This window comes from Polychytrium aggregatum (assembly GCF_025602895.1).
Source record: "Polychytrium aggregatum strain JEL109 chromosome Unknown BJ171scaffold_5, whole genome shotgun sequence".
NCBI lineage: Eukaryota > Fungi > Chytridiomycota > Chytridiomycetes > Polychytriales > Polychytrium > Polychytrium aggregatum.
The window spans coordinates 256,922-274,268 of NW_026516207.1; the positions used below are offsets into that span (position 1 = coordinate 256,922).

At 56.1% G+C, this 17,347-nt stretch overlaps 4 protein-coding genes across 4 annotated transcripts; 2 read left to right on the forward strand and 2 right to left on the reverse strand.

The window, feature by feature from the left end:
- Nucleotides 1–293: 293 nt before the first annotated feature.
- Nucleotides 294–6,394, reverse strand: BJ171DRAFT_490297 (P-loop containing nucleoside triphosphate hydrolase protein). Its single transcript, XM_053109605.1, has 9 exons — nucleotides 5,985–6,394; nucleotides 4,508–5,715; nucleotides 3,122–3,999; nucleotides 2,585–2,995; nucleotides 2,059–2,418; nucleotides 1,792–1,875; nucleotides 1,191–1,665; nucleotides 867–988; nucleotides 294–720 (listed from the first exon to the last, which is right to left on the reverse strand). The coding sequence occupies exons 1-9, from the start codon at nucleotides 6,221–6,223 to the stop codon at nucleotides 493–495; spliced, it is 4,005 nt and encodes a 1,334-aa protein (XP_052970203.1). The 5' UTR covers nucleotides 6,224–6,394; the 3' UTR covers nucleotides 294–492.
- A 2,725-nt stretch (nucleotides 6,395–9,119) lies between these two features.
- On the forward strand, nucleotides 9,120–10,699 carry BJ171DRAFT_234961 (MT-A70-domain-containing protein). The gene is made up of 5 exons (XM_053106570.1): nucleotides 9,120–9,358; nucleotides 9,541–9,595; nucleotides 9,694–9,915; nucleotides 10,077–10,219; nucleotides 10,359–10,699. Exons 1-5 carry the CDS (start codon nucleotides 9,187–9,189, stop codon nucleotides 10,499–10,501), a joined length of 735 nt encoding a protein of 244 aa, XP_052970204.1. The 5' UTR covers nucleotides 9,120–9,186; the 3' UTR covers nucleotides 10,502–10,699.
- Nucleotides 10,700–11,416: 717 nt separating this feature from the next.
- On the reverse strand, nucleotides 11,417–13,883 carry BJ171DRAFT_234887 (uncharacterized protein). The gene is made up of 7 exons (XM_053106569.1): nucleotides 13,799–13,883; nucleotides 13,086–13,336; nucleotides 12,648–12,777; nucleotides 12,319–12,433; nucleotides 12,099–12,177; nucleotides 11,936–11,971; nucleotides 11,417–11,740 (listed from the first exon to the last, which is right to left on the reverse strand). Exons 1-7 carry the CDS (start codon nucleotides 13,857–13,859, stop codon nucleotides 11,618–11,620), a joined length of 795 nt encoding a protein of 264 aa, XP_052970205.1. The 5' UTR covers nucleotides 13,860–13,883; the 3' UTR covers nucleotides 11,417–11,617.
- Nucleotides 13,884–14,344: 461 nt separating this feature from the next.
- Nucleotides 14,345–15,223, forward strand: BJ171DRAFT_405697 (uncharacterized protein; the record flags this gene model as incomplete). Its single annotated transcript, XM_053107235.1, has 4 exons — nucleotides 14,345–14,470; nucleotides 14,626–14,706; nucleotides 14,819–14,948; nucleotides 15,096–15,223. Coding segments are annotated over 4 exons (465 nt in total), but the record flags the coding sequence as incomplete, so codon positions are not given.
- Nucleotides 15,224–17,347: the final 2,124 nt, after the last annotated feature.

A 17,347-nucleotide genomic window follows, 5' to 3' on the forward strand; every position in this document is an offset into this window, starting at 1 on the left:
GTGGGAGTGTGGCGGATGCATTATATCCTCAGTACAAGCGAGGCTTCTCGATATCATGATACTCAGGCGATTCAAGTTACTTGGGCTCCAGTCTCCTTGGACGCACAGTTTGGTCATGGCTCAAGGGGCAGATGCGTATTCAAGACCAGAAGCAACAACCCTGACTCAGAACGGGGTGCCCGGTTTCAAAACGGGTACGCTGTCATATTGTCCGTTGATTCTGAGACATCAAAGTGGCTGTCCACAAACCGCCCGTTCATTGAGCCGTCCAATGATCCCTCCCAGAGGCACTCACTTGACTCTGGCACCTCGGAGTAGCTCGGCACAGTGGTTGTATTGTGGCTCATCTTCTCAATTGGGCATCATGACAACTACATCAGTATATTTGGGTAGCGATAACGAGTAACAGGAATCATATTACTACTGACCCCATTGGCTCTTTGGAATAGACCAGCATGATCTCCTCACGAAAGAAGGTTGTACTTTTTGGTTTCAAAACACAGAAAGATCCTGCTGCTTCACGAGGGCATTGTAGACTCCGTTGAGAGCCAGGAGTTCAAAGTGGGTGCCTTGCTCAACGACAGCACCATCTTTAATAACAACAATCAAATCTGCGTCCTGGATGGTGGAGAGCCTGTGTGCGATCGTGATTGTGGTGCGGCCGCCTTGTTTGATGGCGTTGTCGATTGCCTGCTGTACGTGCTTCTCGGATTCAGAGTCCTGGTGGGAGAATCTTGGTCAGCTCCGCTCGTGCAAGAACAGCTCGCTCATTCGACCGCTGGTTCTCCCGCGATGCCACACTCGGCCAGCCGGCTGTCGTCATTCGAAACCCAGAGATCAATCGCAATCACACATTCTCTCCTCACCAGGGCTGACGTTGCTTCGTCCAAGAGCAGGAAGCGGGGATTGCGGATCAGGGCGCGTGCGATGGCGACTCGCTGCTTCTGACCGCCAGAGAGCTGCGATCCCTTGTCGCCAACTCGAGTATCTGGACAGCCACATCATAGCAATGTGAGTCGAGAAATGTCCACACATAGCCATGCCCATATTCAATTTGCAGATGAAACAGCACTCACTACCCAAAGCTTTGGATACTGTACTGGCCAGCATCAGCAGCACCAAAAATTTTGCTTGGCCAAATGCATCTTGTGGTGTAAATCACCCAATGATCTTCTCTGGTCGACACTTACCAAGTTTGTCGGGCATCTCATCCAAAAAGGACAGAATATTGGCCATCCTTGCGATTTCGGTAAGCTCCTCCTCCGAAACATCGGTGCGCTCGGTGCCCGCGAGGATGTTCTCGCGGATACTCATGTCGAACAAGACGGGCTCCTGGCCGACAAGAGCCATGTGCTTGCGCAAGCTGTGGAGCTGGTATTCCTTCACATCCTTGCCATCGACCTGCACCTGGCCACCGGAGATGTCGTACCACCTCTGAATGATGCCGACAGTGGTAGACTTGCCACAGCCAGAGGGGCCGACCAGGGCAACGGTGAGATTCTTGTTGCCCTTCACACTCAGCTTTCCGTCGAATATGGGCTGGTTGGGGCGTGCAGGATAGGTAAACTGCACATTCTTGAACTCGAAATCACCGTCGATTTCCTCGGCAACAATACCGTCGGCATCTGGGTCGATCTTGGTGACTCTGTCGATCAGCTCGAAGGTCTATTGCGTCCGAAAGCAGATTAGCCATGACATTTGTATCGCACCGAGTGGCGGACTGAGTCGGTTGAGCAGAGAAGAAAACAACACACAGCTATTGGAGCAAAGGCAGAGTATGAGGAGGCTTACGTTGATGGCTGAGAGCTTGGCTGTGGTGTAGGTACCGACAAAGTTGGAGGCTCGGCCAAGACCCTGAGCGGTGATCATTATGGCCTGAAGTACAGAGTGGGAGACAGCAGCGAATGCGCACCACAATCAGCGATCACATTGGAGCAAGCACAAGGTGGGTGCTGTGAATGGTCGGCACCAGACACCCACACTGCGCGTTTGAAGTGATGTGAATCCCAGACGCTTGAAGAGAATCGGTGCTCAATTCAGCGATCAAGACGCACATACCATCAGAACGGTGAGAACAGGCTTGAAGTCGATGATGCCTGCAAGGGCGAGGCGAATTCCTGCATAGAAACCAAGAGCGTAGGCAAACTGGGAGGCAGCTTGGTTGGATCCGTTGCCCAGGGACGTGATTTGTGCTTTCTTCACGGCAACTTGGTGGGGGTGCTCGAGAGTGGCGTTATATTTGTCTTCAAAGTAGTGCTGACGGTTGAGGGCAGTGACGGTGCGGATTTCCTTGAAAGCCTCGCCGGCGATCTCGCCCGAGTCCTCATACAGCTTCTTGGTTTCATCCTCGAACTTGTGGCGTAGACGTGCTTCGAGGAAGGAGGCAGCGCCGATGAAAGGAGAAGCAACAACGAGGATCTGTGCGCGAGGAAGCAATCGCATTGCGAAGCGCCATTCGCGGTTAGTGCGGTCCTCGTTAGTCTCGATATAGCGCGGGATCCTTTGCGGAATGACGACCCAAGCACAGTAAGTGCCGAGCGGTCGAACAGAGCTACACCAGTAATCCGGACTGCTGTGTGCGTACCAGAGTGAGTTGCCAGGAGTTGATGAAAGCCACAAGGAATCCAGCAACCGCCGTGACGATGAGCTGGGCGACGTCGCCCCAGACCTTCGTGACCAGATCGCCGACTTTGAGAGCATCGACGGCGAGTCTCGACGTGAGGGCGCCGAGACTGTGGCCCTCCTCGTCATAGAACCCAACCTCTTGCCTCAACAGCGCGGCAAAGGTCAGGAGGCGGATTCGTCTCGATATGGCTGCACCGGCCTTTTCGAAACCATAGAGCTGAAGGATGATCGAAAAGCACGCAATGACTCCCATAACGACAAAGAGGAACGAGTACAGATTTGCTCCCTTGAACGGCCCAGGATCGATCTCGGATGGATCAAGCAATATGATGCTGACGGTCGAGAAGATCAGAGCAAACACGGGGAAGACCTAAAGCCGATGCGAGTGATGTGTAAGCAAACAGGGAGCGTGGTTCTCCGACATGCGGTTTGAGGGCACAGCATCCGCGATCCAAAGTCGCCCTGGCGAACGCAAGCCCAGAGCATCCATACCCACCACAGCTGCACCGGAAGCGCCGAGGCACCCAAGGATAATATATCCCCACTCAGGCTTCATGAGCGCGAGAACGCGCCGGATGGGGGCGTCCTGCTTCTTGAGCTCGCGTCGCCTGTCTTTCTCCTGTTTCTTCTCTGCTCGAACAGCATTACGATGATCCTCGCTTGACTCCAAAACAAGGCGGGTCTCGGCGGTGTGGTCGTCCTTATCGGAGACGATCTGAACTTCGTCCTCGCCATTGCCATTCTCCTCGACGACGGTGTCGCCAGAAGAAGTCAGTGTCCTGCGGCGAGAAACACCAAGGGTGGTTTCGACTTCCATCTTGATTCGCTGCTTCTCGACAAGCCCGGCATACACCCCGCCTTTCTTGAGCAGCTCGCTGTGGTTGCCGATCTCGGCTATCACTCCATGGTCAAGGACGACGATCACGTCGGCGTTGCGGATCGTCGACAGCCGGTGCGCAATCACGATCGTCGTGCGGTTCTTGGAGGCGTTGTCGAGGGCCTCCTGCACGATGCGCTCGGACTGGGTGTCGAGGGCCGAGGTGGCTTCGTCCAGCAGCAGGATCCGGGGGTTCTTGATCAGAGCACGAGCGATGGCGATGCGCTGCTTCTGGCCGCCAGAGAGCATGCCGCCGTGTTCGCCGACCGAGGTGTCATAGCCTTGAGGGAGCTTTGTGATGAATGCGTGGCAGTTGGCCATCTTGCAGGCGTTGATCAGCTGCGACTCGGTGACCTCCTCGATGGCACCCATGAGGATGTTTTGCTTGATGGAGGTGTTGAACAGCACGGGCTCCTGGCCGACGATTCCGATGTGCTGGCGCAGCCACGAGACGTTGAGGTCCTTGAGGTTGTTTTCGTCGAGGACGACGTCGCCGGCTGGCGGGCGTGGCGTGGTATGTAATGTGTGGTGTGTGATGTGCGATGTGTGATGTGGTGGTGTGTGGTGTGTGGTGTGAGGTAGCATGGTGTAAGATGTGTGGTATGTAATGTGTGGTGTGGTATGTAATGTGTGGCGTGGTATGTAATGTGTGGTGTGTGATGTGCGATGTATGATGTGGTGGTGTGTGGTGTGAGGTAGCATGGTGTAAGATGGTGTGTCGTGGTGTGAGATGATGTGTCGTTGTTCTGCTCCGCAAACTCTCGCCTCCCATCTGGTCTTGACTGATCGCAGCCAACATTCCACCACTACCACCCATCACCCATCACCCATCACCCATCACCCATCACCCATCACCCATCACCCATCACCCATCACCCATCACCCATCACCCATCACCCATCACCCATCACCCATCACCCATCACCCATCACCCATCACCCATCACCCATCACCCATCACCCATCACCCATCACCCATCACCCATCGCTCATCACCCAGTCGTACCGGAGGGGTCGTAAAATCGCTGGATCAGCTGCACAATCGTCGACTTGCCCGACCCGGACGGCCCCACAAAGGCCACGGTCTTGCCAGATTCAATGTCGAGAGTGAGGCCGTGGAGGATCTTGGTGTCCGGGCGGGAGGGATAGGTGAAGTGGACATCCTTGAACTGGATAAAGCCGGTGACTTCGGCGGGCTTCTTTCCCTCGGTCGAGAGCGAGTCGATGGTGGGAACACGGTCGATGATGGCGTAGATCTTGAAGGCAGCACCACGGGCATTGGAGACGGCCGACAGGTTTGTTGGGAGCATGATCAGGGCCATGGCACCAATGATCATCGAGAAGAACACAACCAAGACATCCTGGCCTTCCATGTCCGAACTAAGAACCAGCCGGGATCCGTACCAAAAGGCCAAGCCGTAGGACCCAAAGATGACGAGCATGAAGGATCCAAAGCCGATGCCGAGCGACAGACCTTTCTTGAAGTCAGTCACCTCGGCCTTTGCAAGTTCCTTGTCGTACTTTTCAATGAACCGCTTCTGGAGGGAGAACGAGTAGACGGTTCGGATTCCACCAATGACTTGCTCAGCGATTGCGCCTGCACCGGCATAAGCATCTTGGCCCTTTCCGGTGAACTTGCTGATCGCGCGAATCATCAAAGTGCCAACGACACCAAGAAGTGGAAGTGAAGCCAACAGGACCAGGGCAAGCTTTGGACCCTTGACAAATGCAATGACAAATCCGGCAATGAACTGGGAAATGGATTGGATACACATGCCGGCCTTCTCCGAGATGCCGTCTTGGATCAGGGCTGTGTCTTGAGCGAGGCGGGTCGTGAGCGACCCTTCGGCAGCAAGATCGAACCACCCAACGTCCTGACGGAGCACCGACTTGACAAAGAGCTGACGAATGCGGCGGGTCTGGTTTTCGCCCGAGAGGACCCAGAAGAGCTGGGTGAGGTAGCCCGAAAAGAGCATGGCGATGCCGAAATACACAAAAATCAAGATGGTGTTGTAGAGGGGCTGGGGGTCGACGCTGGCGAGCAGCTGAGCCTTGGTGACGACCTGGCCGCCAGGCAGGATGTAGTTGCCGTTGGCATCAGTGGCCAGCTGGGAAGTCGCAAAGAGGTTCTTGGAGCCCCCGAGGAAGGAGCCCAGGACAAGAATGGAACATGGCATCAGGGCGCCAATGACTGCGCTTGTGATCAGACCGAAGCTGTGGAGCGAATGAGACAGGGAGCCAGTGAGCGAACGCATGGAAGAATGGTTTGGCAGTTGGCAGTGGATCATGCGGATACAGCGCCGACACAACATGCGACAATGGACAGGACGAGCTGGATCCGGGCAGCTGTCAAGACTATAGCGGAGCCCCTGGGAATGAGAGGTGACACGGCTGAAGGGAGTGACAGAGACCGGTCCCGCTTCCAAGACGACGGCCAGTCGATCGAGACAGCCCTGGTCTCGCTGCTACTGCGTCGAACTCACAATATCAAGAGCCTGTCGCGCGTATCTGCAAAGCGAAAGAGTTTTCCAAAGGAGACGACCGGTTCCTTTTCCTTTGGCGGCGGGGCATTGGCGTTGTCGCCTTTGGCCTTCCGGGCGAAGAGGGCCAGCGGGGAGCGCTTTCGAGGAGCGTTGTTGGTGGTGGCCGGAGCCGGCAGGGAGTCCTCGGCGGGGGCCTGATCGAGGGAGCCGACCGGATCAGCTTCCTTGGTGACCGCCATGGCGTCGAATGTGTCGGTTCAGGGTGTGCTTGGGATGATGGGTGTATTGGAGGTTTCTTGGGTGCGGATGGGCAGGCCGCGGCGTCGAGCAAGCCCTTTTATACAGCAGCGGCAGCCATGAGGCCAGCGGCGCCTGCCGGGGGTCTTGGCAGGGACGCTCGCTTGTGGGGGTCGACACAAAGGCCCTCTGTCGAACATCGTAACGCTGACATCCAGCGGGCGTTTTGCTGCAGCGCCGTGCTCCGTGGGTCGACAAGCAGCACAGAACAACTGCGGCAGTGGCATGGGCGCCAGACGCAGGTCTGCTGATTCCGGATAGGCCAAGCAAAACTCAACGTGGCAGCACCCCCGTGGGCGGTGCGCAACCATAAACTTACATCCGCGGGCGAGCGCAGGACCGAGGGCCAGCACAGGGGCAGATCATGATCATGAGCATCATGCACAGGCAGACGGGCGCGACGACGGAGACGGTGATGCGTCGGGGATGGATGAGCCGTCCAGCAAAGAATGCAGCGGGATGGAGGGCACGAAAGAAGTGAACCAGTCCCAGCACAAGGGGGTGGAGAGAACGACATGAATGCCATGCCCCAGAATCCACCCCGGCCCACGACGATTGCGACTGCGATGTCGGCTGCAAGGCTTGGACGGACATGGGCCGACCCGGCACGACGTGGAAGCAAGGGCCGAAGGGGGAGGGGCGAACGAGAGGACGGATGCAGTGCAGATCCGGCATGTCGATAACCCAGTTAATCCGATGCAGATGATCAATTCCAAGGCAGATGATCGATTCCAGTGTATCGACTAATCCGATGCAGATGATCGATTCCAAGGCATGATCAATTCCAAGGCAGATGATCGATTCCGGGCGTCGCCGGGCCATCTTGGCCAGACCCGGTTGCGGCCGTATTTCATATGATTCCCGAGCCATTCCTCCCGCCAGCGTTTTCGCATCTCTCCCTCCCATCGTTGATCAAGGACCCGCCGACGACACACCTTCCGCCTCTGCTTTCTTTGGCCGCCATGGAAATACACCGCTTGCTGCTGCCCGAGGCAAGCCAGTCGTCCCCACGGCGCTCCTGGTCTGCATGCGCCCGCTCTGTCGCCATCGATCCAGCATGCATTCATCCTGCGTCACTCGGCAGTATGCGGCCCTTATTCTCAAGGCATTTATCCACACCAAGCAGCGCTAGATCGCTGGCAAACTCCGTCTCCCTGGACAAGCCGTTCCCAGCGCATCTGCTGCATCCCGCCTGGAGTCCGGGGCTGGAGCATCCTGTACCTAAACTATGAAACGGAGCACCCGGCTTTGATTTGTTAGGTCTTAATATCGCGCGCTGGCTACGACCCAGAGGTCATCAGCTGTGATTTGCAAATGGCTTTGTTGGATTCAGGCTCTCAAAAACCACATGCTCGATTGAAAAGAGCGGCACTGTTATCTCTGAATACAGGGGTACGAAGCAATGATCGATGCTGCTGGATTGAAGCATTCCGTTATGCCATCGGCAGATCCGACCGATTACTGCCGGTCGTCGTCTCGCAGCCGTACACCATGTTGAAGAAATATGGGACACGTCGTCTCATTCGGACAAACACGGAGGAGTCGGGTCATAGCGCACACCCGGCTAAGTGGGTCAAGTCCTTTCCCTGAGTGAGGGAGATGCATGGAGTGAGTGGCACGACGGGACCAGCGAGTCGCCGCAGATGCAGCCAGTGCGGGTCAGAGCAAGGAGATTTGCCTGGGATGAGGGAGGAAGACGCAGGGCAAGGGGCAACATCACCGGAGGACCTCGGCGAGCGGATTATATTGGGTTTTGGGTGCCGATCAAAGTCGTCTAATCCGCACAAGCCATACAAGCCACCCAGGTCATCCGTGTGCGAAGGTGTCGCCGTAATTTGCCCTCGCCCAACGATCACCTCGGTTGCCTCAGCTCGTCTCTCCCAGCCCGTCTCTCCTCCACCCTGCTTTCCGCATCCTGGCCCAGCCTTGCTGATCCAACCAACAGTCCGTTCTCGGCTGCAGACACCAATGGCTGCATCCGCATGGATCGAGCGCCCAGGAGGCTGGGTGGTGCTGTCCAGTCAAGTTCAGATCGGCGATAGAATCTACAAACCGCAGCTCTTCAGCCTGGCGCACTCCTATGAAAAACAACCGTTGACTGCGGCCGTTATGGATTGTGGACAACTTGGATCGTCTGGCGCTGGATCTTCCACAAGCGGCTCCGTCGAATCTGGGCGGAATAATCTTTTGGATACCGGCCCAGACTCGATCGGCCATCCTCAAGACACTGCCGGTGGCAGCAACATTGATCGGGAGAGCATCGAGCCCGCTGCTGGAGGTCGGAAACGCAAGCGCAGGAATACAAAGTCCAACCAAACCCCACTGCCTACACAGCAAGAGATCCTCCAGCAACTGCATCTGCCTATCCGGGAGCTCCTCGCCGTCGCCGTCGCTGACCTGGTCGCTCACTCGGGGGCCTTTCCAGTCAAGGCCGGGTGCGAGAGTGCCGCGAGCGAGCATGAGATGGAGAATCCCATCGATTTTGTGCAGATTGGCGAACTTGCCAGCCTTACAAGGGTAAGTTGCAAGGGCACTTGAGATCGGATCCAAGTGTTGAGGCATCTCGTCGAGCAGATCAGCGTCAGGAGCAGCGTTCGAAGCCAATGCCCTGATAGTGTGCTCTGGCATGACAATCACGGACAAAGTATTGTGGGATGTTGATGTAGATCATGGACAAGGGTGTGCTCGAAGCCGTCATTTGGATGCAGAGACTGTGTCTGACTTTGGTATCGGACGCAATCGGTTGGCAGAAACTGAATCCTTTCCGGGACGACGACTTTGTCGAAGAGCCTTTGATCATCTCTGGTACGTGTGAGTGACAACGAGCGCCGGTAATTTGCAGCCCGATAGCGATGCCGAGAGTCGGTAAAGAGGATTCTGAGTCCGATTCCCGCAAAATCTCTCCATGAAAGGTTCAGAGTGCTCTGTCTCGGATATGGCCACAATCTTCGATCGAATGGTGGTCAACGATAGCCCAGCCGTCAAGAAGCTGCTGCTGGATGGCCATGTGTTTATTGTTCCGCCCCATTCCCGATTCCTGATGTCGGACATATCCAACACGAGCCCGCTTGTCTCAGGTTTGTCTGTCTCAACAGCATAGTCCATCGCAAGGATGTGGTTCGCTGCGTGACCACCCAGTCCGATCCATATGTGGCTGGTATCTGAAGTCGGATGGGCACGGCGAGTACTCGATTTGGTGAATCCGAGACAACGACAATCACCCGTCTAGCTGAGGACTGAGCTCCATAATCAACCATAGACCAGTACGATATCGTCATGATGGACCCACCCTGGCTCAACAAAAGCGTCAAGAGGCAAGTACGGAGTCAGACACAGATATGCCAGGTATGACCCTATGTGCTGTGCCTTGTGGCTCTGGCTAACATTGCTTGCAACGCCCCCCCCCCAACAGATCCCAGCGCTACCAGGGCATGGATCACTACGACCTGTTTCAGCTCCCTGTCAAAAGGATTGCAAACCCCGGAGCCTTGATTGCTGTCTGGGTGACGAACAGACCAAAGCTCATTCGATTCGTGCAAGAGAAGCTGCTGCCTGACTGGGGCGCTACTCCGGTTGCATGCTGGTACTGGGTCAAGGTCACCAATTCCTGCGAGTGCGTCGTCAGCATGGAAAGGTACGAAGCGAGCCCGGTGGTCCTAAAGACGTGTGTCGGAGTGAGTTGGCCGCAGAGCTCAACCACGCAACCAACAGAGGCATGGGATTCAACTGATAGCCCCGGCGGTGATAGCCACATGCCAGCAAGCGCCAGAAGACTGACATGACTCGATCGCACAGTCTTCACCGCAAGCCCTATGAGCGTTTGATCATAGGACGGGTGCGTGGATCAGACGCCGCAATCGACTATCCCGCTCTTCCACCTACCAGGGTCATCTGCAGCGTACCCGGACAATACCACTCAAAGAAGCCCTTGATGAATGGTAAAGCTCCGTGAGAGCTCGTGGGGGCTGAGTCATTCATCGAGCATAGCACTACAGAATGGCGCGGCCAAAGGCCAATCCACACTCTTCACTGACGATACGTCTGTCTCTTTCCTCTGTCCCTTGCGATCAAATGTAGATTTGTTCCACCAATTCCTCCCCGAGTCACCTCGGTGTCTGGAGCTCTTTGCCCGCAATCTCTATCCGGGATGGACCTCGTGGGGCAACCAGGTCCTGCATTTCAACCACGAGTCGTTCTTCCTGGACAAAGATTTGGTGTGATTCGACGGTGCCATCCGGAAAGAGTGGATCGAGTGGGCGGTATTGCACGCACAAGAATCTCCGCAAAGACAAAATCCTTGACAATCAATGCCCAAGGGCTTATTCCGCAAGCGACTGCGGATATGTGCGCGACCAACTCATCGCCACCGCTGCCATTGTCGGTCTGGAATCGGCAATCTTGTATTAGGGTGGTTTGGTCCTGGTGACCACTGATTGCTCCCGTCGATGCGGCGCCTCCGTGCTGCAACCACACCACATACTATTCCTCCGTAGTAATGCACCACTGCTCTCGCATGGGCGGCTGTCGCCACAATGTGAATCGTGACATAAGTGGCCAGGATCAACAGCTAATCTTGAAAGCCGAGGAGCCTATGGCATCGTGCAAGGCTCGTGCGTCTAGACACGGCTTTCACATCCATCCGTGAGCGAGCCAAGCGGTAGTGCCACTCGATCCGATGAAGATATCTGAGTGCATAATGCAGAGTTTAAGCTTGGACCCGTTGATGTTGAATCCGTTACCGTTGAATCCGTTGCTGCCGTAAACTCAATATATGGTTGGCTGTTGCTCTTTGCCGAGTCCTTGACTCGAGCATTGCTACGAGGCAATGCGACAACTCTGTAAGATTGTCTCTCATCTCGTCGCAACACGACATGAAAGGTGTCAATGATCCAAACCCGCTGCAAACGGTGGCCAGCCATCCAACCAACCGCCATCAGCACGGGGGAATCACGCACGTCTCACAATGCTCCGGGTTCCACTTTATAGCAACATCGGCGATACTGGCTTGAATGCGTGTTGGTGCGCTGCTGTACATTGGGGCTACTGAACCGATTCGCGTGGAATGTGCAAATGGCAGTACATAAAAGCGAATGATTGAAAGATGAAAAGCACTGACCAGAGAGCGAAGCGAGGTGAAATGGGGGTGGGGGCTGAGAATGTGGGGAACAGGGAGAGCAGTCGCACTCCGTGAAGTAAAGCGAAGCGAGGGACGAAAACCACATGGCGGAGGGAGTGTGATCATCATGCTCGAAGTAACGCAAGCACCAAAACAAAAAGACCCAAAAACTGAGGAAGTAAGGGCTCCCACCCAAACAACGCCGTATCGACCAAAAGAATCAGTGGTGACTTCGGCTCCGCTTCCGGGTGCTCTTTTCGATGCATCTCGGACAATACCACTCCCCTGACGGTGGCTCGCTCAGACCCACACAGTCCAGGTGAAACCACTCGACATCGCAGGTCTGTGATAGGGTGTGCGTTAGAAACCCACGCATGGCAATGGACACCATGCGAGTGCTCATGCGAGTGCTCATGCGAGTGCTCGTGCGACTGCTCATGCGACTGCTCATGCGAGTGCTCGTGCGTTATCAGCCTCTCCATCGCCAGTTCCTCCTCTGGCGAATCAGCGTTCATCGACAACTCGGCCACAAGCTCACCTGCGAGTCACAGCCGATCATATCGCCATAGCTGACCTAAAATGCAATGCAATGCAATGCAAAGCCATTAGCTGCTGCGTGGACCAGTTCCGAGGTCAGGCAGGGACTTCTGGACCACCTCGATTCAGTACAGAGACACGGTGTTTGCAATGCGTGGCCATACTTGTTTGCAGAAGCAGTAGAGCTGCTCCGAGTCTGCATTGTCGTCGTCATCTTCGTCATCCTGGCTTGGTGTCCGTACTCTGGAAGACAAATGGCGAGCGATGGCAGCGATGTAAGCAGTGGAAGCCGCCCAGAGTATCAGTGATGGAATGAGTGTGGTATGGATGTTGGCCGTGCCCTTGATGGCTCAGGCATCATCAATGGTCAGTCTCCCACAGTACCGTTTCAGAGAGGGACGCTGCACCGGCGAATGGCTGCGGGGTAATGAAGGCTGAGCTCGCCGGCTGCGACTGGAGCTCGGCCGCGATGGTGTTTTGAACTTGTCCCTATCCGAGACTATCGAACATCGCAGCGATCCCAAGTAAGGTCCATGTAATCAAGGCCGTCATCCGTGCGCATGGTCGGAAGAGTCACCGCAAACAATTTGAGACCGCACCAGCGATTAGCACAATCCGTCATCGATTAGCACAATTCAAGGAAGAGAAACAGCATTCCATGTCTGGCCGCATGGCTAGAGCATGTGCAGAGTCTGTGCAGATCACAGTCCTACCAGAAAGATGGTCAGCTTCCTCTTGGAGTGCTTGGACGAGAGCGGCCTCCTTGATGGCTTCGGCCTGAGCGGCCGCATGTGCCCCCATCTTCTGCAGGTCGGCATCGAGTTTTTTCAGGAACTGGTCCAGCTGTAGTCGGGCCCACGTTTGCCAAGTGGATGAGATTCGCGGGAATTTCGGCCGACATGGGCAGAGTTAGTTGGCGAGGTGCGGGTGAATGCAGGGAAGATGGTGAGAATCTGGCAGCCACAACAACACAACCGGCGTGAAGCTCAACGCCGTGGCCGATCCAGGCCGAAATGCAACGACTCGAACGGGCTGCGAACCACTCTGCTCGCCCCTGTGCAAGTTCCATCAAATAAAAAACACTTGAGCGCACTTGGACCCAGACTCGGTGGCCTGCCGGTGGCCTGCCGGTGGCCGCTGCCTCTACCCACCATTGCCAGATTCTTGTCGACCAGCTCGACTTTGTGATCTATCAGCTCCTCGGCTTGCTTGTATCCGTTTTCGATGGACCCCAACATGCTCTGTTCCCGGCCTGGCCGCTTCGAGGGCTCGAGTGGATCGCCGGCATGCTTCAGCTGGTGCTGTATCGTAGATACCCTGGCGATGATGTCCTGGACCTCGTCGTCGATATCCCTCAGCTCGGCAAAACTCTTCTTGACCTCGGGTGCCAGGCTTTCAATATCTGTGCGTTTATCGAGATTGTGGGAGCACACAATGATGGGTAAACCACTCCATCACAAGGAATACGGGGGGTTTCCCCAGATTTCATAATCGATGCAGAGGGGTGCGAGGCGGGGACGGCGTGAGGCAGTAAGTGTTTCCAGCGAAAGGGCAAGCCCGGAACACCAGATCTGAATGCCGACATCGCCCAAGGCAATCGTCCGGCTCGCTCCCGTACGTCAGGGACTCTCACATGAGTCGAGGCGTGCATTATACAACGCCTAGAGGATATATGGGTGGCTGCCGAGCACCCGTTCTGGCCAGACTGCTCTGGTCAGCGCCAGGAGCCCGCAAGACCCAGTATCCATCCCTCGAATGCAATCGCCATCGCCGACGGCCGGGCTGGACGACGATTCTCACAAAATAAATGCAAAGTGGCTGCCACCGCCCCACTTGTCCCGCAACCGAGCAGCCAGCGCCTTACCGGCCAGGAACTCTTCGAGGTATATTTGGGGCTCTTCTGCAAACTCTATGAACGACGGCATCCTTCTGGTATAGCTGCTCAGAGCAGGGCAGGCCGGGTGGTTTTGGGCCGTGGCCGTGCGCAGCCATGCAGGCCCGCAAAGACGCAAGGCAACGAGCAAGCCAGGGCCGGGGCAAGACGCAAGGACGCTCTCTCTTGTCCTGTTCTATCCTGTTCTATCCTGTTCTGTCCCGTCCTGTCCTGTCCTGCAACTCTTGCCATCGGCAAGCCGTCCAGCCTGCATCCCGTCATCCGGCCCGACACGGCGCAGAGGCAGCCCAGACCCAGACCCGGCCAATTCAAGTGCCGAAACGCTTCGCCTCCATCAGCGGTCCTCGCTTTCCAATGACGGCTGGTCGGGCCCGCTCGGCTGCCGGTGCTGCCGCGAACAGGGCCATCGGATACGTGCGCATCCCGTATCTCCTTCCGTACTCGGTGTCGCAGGCCCTGCAGCAGCATATCGTCAATCTCTATCACCGGCACATATCGCATCCCGAATCCAAGTCGCCGATCCACACCAATGTCCTGCTTCTGGTGGAGCACCCTCCGACATACACCGCCGGTCGGCGCATCAAGGGAACCACCGATTCCGAGGGGCCACGGCTCCAGGCCCTTGGGGCAGAATACTTTGAGGTGACGCCGTCGCGAACGTCCGCCCGCCCGCCCTGCTCGATGACCGAGCGACTCAGTTGGCTGCTCCGAAGGGATCATGGCGTTCTCAGGCTCGCTGCAATCTCAATGCTGTGGCTGCGTCAAGGCGCTCATGCTGTCTCGCCGTTGCCTTTCAGACACTGCGAGGGGGCCAGACAACATTTCACGGTCCCGGACAGCTCGTCGGATATCCGATTCTCAATCTCCAGGCGCACGAAGTGAGTGCAGCCTCATAGCAGTGGCGGGGGAGGCGACACGAACCAGGATGCACTCAAGGCCCGCACACTCGAATCGAGGCACTCATCAAGGCTTACTCCTCGCCCTGCCCAGATCGGAGTCCGATCGTATGTGTCAAACATCGAAAATACCCTTATCCAGACTTGCGCCAAGTTCGGCATCAACGCAACAACGACACAGGATACAGGCGTCTGGATTCAAGACCGCAAAATCGCAGCAATCGGTACGCAGGCAGCTGCGTCCCCTCAGACGCTGTTCTGATCCGATCAATAACTACCTCGGGTAGTGGAGTGGCCGAGGCTTCTCAGCAGCGTCGATCTCTGTCGATTACATCCGGTCTGACCTCTCTTTGACGCCCCCTACCGCTCAGGAATTCATGTGAAACGGCACATTACAGCACATGGATTTGCACTCAACTGCGACACAGACCTCCGATGGTTTGACCACATCGTTCCATGTGGACTGCCTGACAAGAAAATCACATCGCTCTCTCAAGAGCTCCGGAGCATGAACATCAAAACCAAAGGTACGGAGCTGGAGCAATTTGACCACCTATTCCCGCACAGCCAGGATCGGTGTATGCATCGCTTCGAACTAGACACTGAGTCGAAAAATACTGCTCCAACTTCTTCTCTCCGCCAATCGTTGTAGATGTCGGCATCGCCGACGTTGTGCAGCCGCTGGTCGATTCGTTCTCCAACGTGTTCGCAGCACCGGTGGTGCCACTGGACGAACTCTCTGTCGACGCAGCCGCCGAAATCAGTGCTTTCCTGGTCAAGCATGGCCTCCAGCCAGTGCGTTGAGAGTATCGGCTCCCCACACAGATCACTCGCCATCTATAGAGGCGTTTTGGCCCTGTCTCGTCGCAGATGCTTGATAAATTACAGCCTGCCTTGACGGACTGTCTGGTACGTTTGGGTACGGGCGCAGTTTGTTGGTAATATGCCAATGTCCAGGGCCGCGCATCATCGCTCTCAATGATGCATGTCAATCCACTCGACTCGACTGGTTGCATATAGTACTTTACAGCGTTTCCAGAATGAAATGGGACACCCCGTTTTTAACCAGGACAGTTGTTTTTTCTGGAACCTGAATACACCCACCCACTCATCGCATTCATGGCCAAGCACAGCACCATCTTGATATCGAGAAACCACACTTTGTCCGGAGCTGTGCAAGCTGCCATACGCTGTGGGATCGAGACATCAATGCAGCCAGGAACATGATCTCGGTATGCCAGTCGATCATCGCCACAGGAGATCGACCGAGTGTATTCAAGTCTGTGCTCCCGAAACCAACCAAAACAAAGAGATTGCCAACGAAGACAGGAGTGCAATCTCACGGCTTGCCCGCTGGGCCTACAGTCAGTCAGCGGTGTTCAGACATCTGAAGCCAGGAAAGAACTGCCCCGGTTTTCTGGACCGACCATACCCACATAGAACCGAGATAGTCCGTGCTCAGTGACTGGGTGGCTTTGAGACGCTGCTTCGGTAGGTCATCGATAATAAACGATTTTGGCCAAGATCCCGGGCCGTGGGCCGAGGCCATCGAGCCAAGCATGAGGTGGTATCGCATATCACTGCAGATGCAGCCAACAACCAACCAGGGTCAATGGCGACTTGTCTCTGTCCAGCGTCTCGCCTCGCCGAGACCGAGACCGAGACCGAGACCGAGACCGAGACCGAGACCGAGACCGAGACCGAGACCGAGAAGATCTCTGCCCGACCTCGGCTCCGCAGCAACGGCCATGTCGGCAACTTGCGCCGATCTTCCGTCAGCACCCTGGACAACCATCGCCTTCCATCGGATCCAATGCGCCCATCTGACATAAACGCAGAGCCCTCCACCAGTGCGCCCGGGCCATCGACGGCATATGTTCTTCCCCAGCGTGGGTACTTGCCGTCGCTCAGTCCCTCATTCAGCCCCCATCGCCATGACCGAACAGACCCTTTCTCCAAGGTTGATGCAGACGAAACCCCGGTGACAAGACCAGCCGGCCATCCCACCGCAGCAGATCAACCGTCCAGCGGGCTTTGTCCCTCAGATATCCAGCCAGAGTCTGCGATTGCAATATCAGGCACTCGGGCATCCGGCCCAACCTTTGATGGAGGGGCAGCAGACGACATACAGGATACGACGCCATCGCTCGAATGGGTTGTTATCCTGCGACGACCCGATCAAGGGCAGCTCGTCCTTTACGATCCCCATCAGCAGCAAGTCGTCGTCAAGACCACCCAGTCAAGCCGGCGAAATCGCTTGGTACGGAGCCTTCTGCGTCACTCGCGAGCAAACATGTCCAAGCAACCGTGCTCTGGGTGATGACTCTGCTTGGCGTTGCTGTTGGGCCATCTCTGATCTTGTCTCTGCTGTCCCAGACCTTCCACCAGACCCAGAACCGCATGTGCCCACTGTGCCACCAGCGCATCCCAAACAGCTTCAACCCGTCGTCGTCTGCGCCCGACTCCTCCGACTACTTGTTCGCGACCGAGCACGACGAATTCATCGATCGCGACTACTTTCGGCTGCTGGAGTGCGCCTCTCAAAGGTAGGAATCGTCCCCTGCGAGCAAACTGACGCTTTGTCTGGATCTCGGCAGGGCTCATGCTCATAATGTGGGCTCGA

What these genes read in the sequence shown, in the direction of transcription:
- BJ171DRAFT_490297 (XM_053109605.1), bottom strand. Translation starts at nt 6,223, where the DNA reads ATGGCGGTCACCAAGGAAGCTGATCCGGTCGGCTCCCTCGATCAGGCC. An exon ending in GCGCTTCCGGTGCAGCTGTG is followed by an intron (nt 2,996 to 3,121) that starts GTGGGTATGGAT and finishes CATCGGCTTTAG; the next exon opens with GTCTTCCCCGTGTTTGCTCT. An exon ending in TGAGATGCCCGACAAACTTG is followed by an intron (nt 989 to 1,190) that starts GTAAGTGTCGAC and finishes GTGGCTGTCCAG; the next exon opens with ATACTCGAGTTGGCGACAAG.
- BJ171DRAFT_234961 (XM_053106570.1), top strand. Translation starts at nt 9,187, where the DNA reads ATGAAAGGTTCAGAGTGCTCTGTCTCGGATATGGCCACAATCTTCGAT. An exon ending in CACGAGCCCGCTTGTCTCAG is followed by an intron (nt 9,359 to 9,540) that starts GTTTGTCTGTCT and finishes AATCAACCATAG; the next exon opens with ACCAGTACGATATCGTCATG. An exon ending in AAAGAAGCCCTTGATGAATG is followed by an intron (nt 10,220 to 10,358) that starts GTAAAGCTCCGT and finishes GATCAAATGTAG; the next exon opens with ATTTGTTCCACCAATTCCTC.
- BJ171DRAFT_234887 (XM_053106569.1), bottom strand. Translation starts at nt 13,859, where the DNA reads ATGCCGTCGTTCATAGAGTTTGCAGAAGAGCCCCAAATATACCTCGAA. An exon ending in TCGACAAGAATCTGGCAATG is followed by an intron (nt 12,778 to 13,085) that starts GTGGGTAGAGGC and finishes GCCCGACTACAG; the next exon opens with CTGGACCAGTTCCTGAAAAA. An exon ending in GGAAGCTGACCATCTTTCTG is followed by an intron (nt 12,434 to 12,647) that starts GTAGGACTGTGA and finishes GATGTTCGATAG; the next exon opens with TCTCGGATAGGGACAAGTTC.